This window comes from Anarhichas minor, unplaced genomic scaffold (genome assembly GCF_050575085.1).
Source record: "Anarhichas minor isolate MPS153535 unplaced genomic scaffold, ASM5057508v1 ptg000043l, whole genome shotgun sequence".
Classification (NCBI taxonomy): domain Eukaryota; kingdom Metazoa; phylum Chordata; class Actinopteri; order Perciformes; family Anarhichadidae; genus Anarhichas; species Anarhichas minor.
Genome location: NW_027466489.1, coordinates 4,212,383 through 4,217,544, shown reverse-complemented (window position 1 = coordinate 4,217,544; position 5,162 = coordinate 4,212,383). Strand labels below are relative to the sequence as shown.

Sequence of the window (5,162 nt, the reverse complement as noted above, 5' to 3'; positions counted from 1 at the left end):
TTGGGATAATTACTTGTCTTTTAAGGTTAAATTAGAAAAACAACTTTTAGAACAAGACTTACAAACAACTTTTAAAATGCTCATTGACAGGATACATCTTGAAATACTCAAGCCGACAGGGTAAGATAAATGATTTGCAGGTGCAGGGAGTCCAAAATGAAAGTGGTGTTTTGAGAAATCCAAGGGCATCAGTGAAGATCTGCACAGGAGTTTTATATTGTTTCTCTAACCCAAGAAAAAAAAGAAAAGAAAAGAAAAGTAGCTATGGCCACTGCAGTGCCGCTGCAGATGATTAAATGCCTGAAATGGGGGATTTGCATGATAGCCGGATTGCACGACTACAGGAAGCTTGGATGGTTATCAGCTGGCTCTTCAGTGTCCCAGTCCCCCTGTGCTGGATGTGTGTGTGAGGCTCCTCTGGCTGCTGGTGTTGTTGATGACGCAAGCGGAGGACTTGCTCTGGTGCCTGCACTGTCGATCACAGCTGCAGGAGGAGGCTGGCAGGTACTGTCTACAGCAACAGGAGAAGCACTGCATCAGGTCATGAAACAGGTGACCAGCAAAGAACATGTAGATCCAGGGGTTACAGCAGCTGTTGAGACTGGCCAGCAACATGGCGATGATGAATGCCATGTCTAAGGAGAGAGACAGAGAAGATCATGCGATTGATATTTTTGGTGAATATTAATTCTTACAGTGTAAATCTTTGAGTGTAGTTTATTTTGAGTCAATCCCACGTACACTATATTTTCTCATTAATACACTAAATCCAAGGCTGAAAATCGTCCCACAAAAATACAAGATTTGGACTATAATGTGAATTTTGGTCTTTTCATGCGATATGTTGACAAGGGGAAAAAGCATATAGTATTTCCAACCTTATCCTTTAAATAACCCTTGTGTATGACAATATGGCCAGGGTGCACTCTGCGTCTCACCCAGTGCATGCTGGGATAGGCTCTAACCCCCTCCTACCCTGAATGGGATTAGCAATTCCGAAAAGTAAATGATGGATCTTTAAAGAGCCTCTAAAGTAGAATGTTTTTTTTTCCATTCCAGTAAGATGTAATCACCTGTGGGCTTCAGTCCAAATTCAGTAAGTGTGTGCGTGTGTACGTGTATGCTTGCACTTTTAAGAGTTTTAGACAGCATTATAGCTGTAGGAATGGTCTCAACAAATATTGGATCCGTTTGGACATTCATGATCTGAGGACGAATAACAATAACTTTGAACCCCTAACTTTTCATCTATAGCACCATCATCAGGTCAATATTTTAATTTGTCCAATATTTTGGTTTATAACCCTAGCCTCGGCTGCATTTAATGTGTAGTGGTAATTAGCATATGTTAGCGTGCTAACAGGCTAAGCCACTAGCATGGCTATAAGCTCTTGTTAAAAATGTATATTAACATAACATTAAACAATAAGATGCCACAAGCCAAACACCTCAACTGGACAGCTTTGGACTCTGGATTTCATTTCTTCTAAATATCAGTCCTTGTGCACGCCAGCTGCTCTTGCATTGCACATCGTTTACAGAGAAAAATATGAACTGACATGCTGAAGCATATCAGACAACACAAAAAACATTTGGGATTATCCCTGAAAAAATATGGAAGGTTGATCGATCCCACACAAATATGATTTTAAGCTGCCTGACACAAATATGATAAATTGCTTCATTTATCCAGGATGGAAAATTATACCAGACTTTTCTCATTAATTTAAGTGATTCAATTTCTTATCTATAGAGGCACAGAGCGCATTGATGGAGCCACCTATTGGAAGACTTCCATGTCTTTTTGTTCTCTAATCCTTAATAGGGTGAGAGATTTAGTGTGTGTTGTCCTCTTCTCTCCTCAAGTGAACTGCTGAACCTGTTCTGTTCATGGTCCTCTGACTCTAGGTACTTTGCTTTATTGTGACCAAATGGCATGTCAAAACTTATCAGTGTTCAACAGATAAGTTAAACCCCGTCCAGAGTTATGATATATTGGTGGTATGAGGAGCACAGTTCTCTTATGGGTTACCAAATGACTGACAGATGAAACTTTTTTATTTTTGCTCTGGTATAGTTCACTTTGACTTAAAGTACATTCACCACTTTCTTGTGCTGCCAGAAGTGAAAGAAAAACATTCATCTTGGCTGCTTTTCTGTAATTGTAAGTGCAGCTCTTCTGAGATTGATGTTGGAAAAATGGAAATAGGGTGATGTTGATTTCAAAAGGAGGACTGTGGGGATATTGCCATAATTAGTTTGATAAAGAATACGCACAAAGATAACTCTGAGTATAAAAAGTTAAACAAACATTCCATGAGTGCAAAAATGAAGCTTCTCCTTTGAGCAGCCCTCAGCAATAGGAAAACTCACCTACATGGAGTCTTAACCTGAGTGACATTAAGAGAATGCAATAAAGTAAAGATAAGCAAAACGTCTGCAACATTTGAATTATCTTTACTGGGTAGGGACAAAACAAATTGTATCCATAACAACATTTACATTTTCAATCAGTTCACTTTACATGAAACTCCAAATCATTAAATCATATTGAGATATTTCAAATTGATACCGTCTTTCCTTCTCTTCCTCTTTCTCCAATTTGTTGCTTCTTGTTTATTTCAATTATTTGTTCTTATCTTTTACATTTACATTTTAGTGTGCAATTGTTCGATACTATGAAATTCAGCAACATTGTAATGACTGTCAGTAATAAAGGGTACATTAAACAATGATTCAGAAACCAATTTATTAGTCTAATGAAAACAACTTTTCTCCAAATTTTGTGATTTCAAAGCTTTCAACTGAAGAATTTTCCTTTAACAGTTTATCAGATGATTCTCCTTCTTCCGCTGAATACCCCCCCCCCCCAAAAAAAAAAACACACAAAAGAAACAGTGGTTTATCTAAATGTTTAGATATGCATTGCCAAAAATATGAAACAGGGCATTTTACTTAGTTTATGAGAAGCTGACATTTGGGAAATACAAGTTTTTCACAAGACAGCTACAAGGAGTTCACTATTTCATAGTTCAACATTTCTATTTCAGTAAGAATGTGAAATGAAAAGACATTTTATTGCAATGACATGTTAAGCATGGCTTTGGAACTTTTTTGCAAAATAACATGTTTGACATTCACAAACATAAATAGCCTAAGATTAAAGCATAGTGGTTGAGTCCATCCAAACAATATGAGGGTCCCTATGACAACATCCACTTCTGCATGCATTCTTGGTTTTAATGTGTTTATTTTCTTAATTTGTACAAAACTATTTTGAAGCAGCCTATGGATTAGCTTGGCTAAATCTGGCCTATTTAAGAAATATCTTAATCTCTGACTGCTCTGAATGAACACTTATGCAATTTTGCTCCGATAACACCACTTGAAAGGTTACGGAGCATATCTGCTCCTCTGCTCTTGTCCCCTTTAATGGCAAACTCAAAAGATATGAGGGGTAAATCAGAACAAACTGTGCAGTTAAATGGAAATTACGTAAACCACCACTGGGAAAAGAGAGTGAAACTCTTTGATGTCCTGGTACATTTACTCTCCCAGTGGCTCCGAGGACTGTCTCTGAACTGATAACCACTGTAAATGACACTCCCATTCATCTGTGCTCACTCAAGTCTATTGTGCTGCCTTGGAAGTGAAGTGGATTGTTTCTCAATTCCCAGAGATATTTTCTGAAGTGGATATTTGCATGCGTGAGACACTGAAATATTGTAGAGAAACAGATTTGCATCATATGGTTTATGGGCAATACATTTACCGATATTAATCTTGTATAAAGATAACTTCTCATGTCACTGAGTACTTGGCACACCGCTGTAGGTGGGTAATATCTTCATTAAATCAAGAACTGCATCTGTATTGGTAAAGAAAAGAATAAAACACGGAGCATGCCTTTACCTTCTCTTGGTGCAGCAGGATCCCATGCAGACCACATCTGGACAAAGAAGAAGGGAGTCCAGCACACAATGTAGGCAAGGACCACAACAAATGTCATTTTCACTGTGCGGATCTTTGCTTTTGAAATGAGCCTCACGCTGCTCACACGACAGAGGGGTTGCGCGCCTTTGGAGGGCCTCTGAGTGAGAGCCACGAAGTGGTCCTTTCTGGTTTTCAAATTGAAATTCTGCCATATTTTAAAACAAATCAAACCATAGCAGATGCTTAAAATTGCCACAGGGAAAATGTAAATGCTGAGACTCATCCATGTGATGTATGCTTTGGCTCCCCATGGCTGTATGAAGTCTCCCCAGCAGTCATACACACCGTTACCGACATCCCTCAGAGAAAATATGCACGCTTGAGGTGTGCTGAATATCAGACTGAGCATCCACGAAGCGACCACATAGAAGCGATCCTTTCTCTTGTGCATGGAACGAAGTGGCTGGCAGATTGCTAAGCACCTGTCGATGGACATCAAGACAAGCATGTAGGTAGATGCAAACATACCCACGACCTGGAGGTATTTGACCAGCCTGCACAACAAATCAGGCCCGTAGAAGCGAAATGTGATATCCCAAATGAGTTGTGGTAAGACCTGAAAGATTGCAACGACAAGGTCTGCGATGCTCAGGTGCTTCATGAAGTAATACATCCGAGACTGGCTGTGCTTGGTGGTGGGGATGGCCCACAGGACGCACAGGTTGCCGGTCAGAGCGAGCAGCAGCACCAGGACCAGGACGGTAACTTCAACTTTGGCCACTTCTTCATTTCGTTTCAAAGGATTCACTGTGGTGTTTCCTAAATTGCTGTAATTTGTCATTGAGTTGCTCCAGGAAACATTCGGCTCCCAACTATTCTGCTCGCGTAAAAAGGCCTCCATCGTGCGCAAAAGGGCCACTTCAGCGCGGTCAGCGATCACATCACAAAAAAGAATAGCACCGCTATCCGCTGGTAGTGTACTTTCCCTTCGCAGTTTACTGCCAGCTCACTCTGTTAAGGTTGGTTTTGTGAGTTTCCCTCAGGTTAAATTGCAGTATAATCCAAAAGTCAGCGCTCTCTCTGCAGAGGAACATATTGTAACACTTATTGAAAATCCAAGCCTCTTAATTAACTATTACAAAACTATTTACCATTACAAAAATAATATGACCTCATAACCACACACAAGTGATTTTGTTAAAAGCAAAGCCTACCTTTCTAGAGATCCT

At 39.8% G+C, this 5,162-nt stretch overlaps 1 protein-coding gene across 1 annotated transcript; it reads right to left on the bottom strand.

Moving 5' to 3' along the window:
- Positions 1-372: 372 nt before the first annotated feature.
- Positions 373-4,834, bottom strand: oxtrb (oxytocin receptor b). The gene is made up of 2 exons (XM_076110632.1): positions 3,913-4,834; positions 373-635 (listed from the first exon to the last, which is right to left on the bottom strand). The coding sequence occupies exons 1-2, from the start codon at positions 4,832-4,834 to the stop codon at positions 373-375; spliced, it is 1,185 nt and encodes a 394-aa protein (XP_075966747.1).
- Positions 4,835-5,162: the final 328 nt, after the last annotated feature.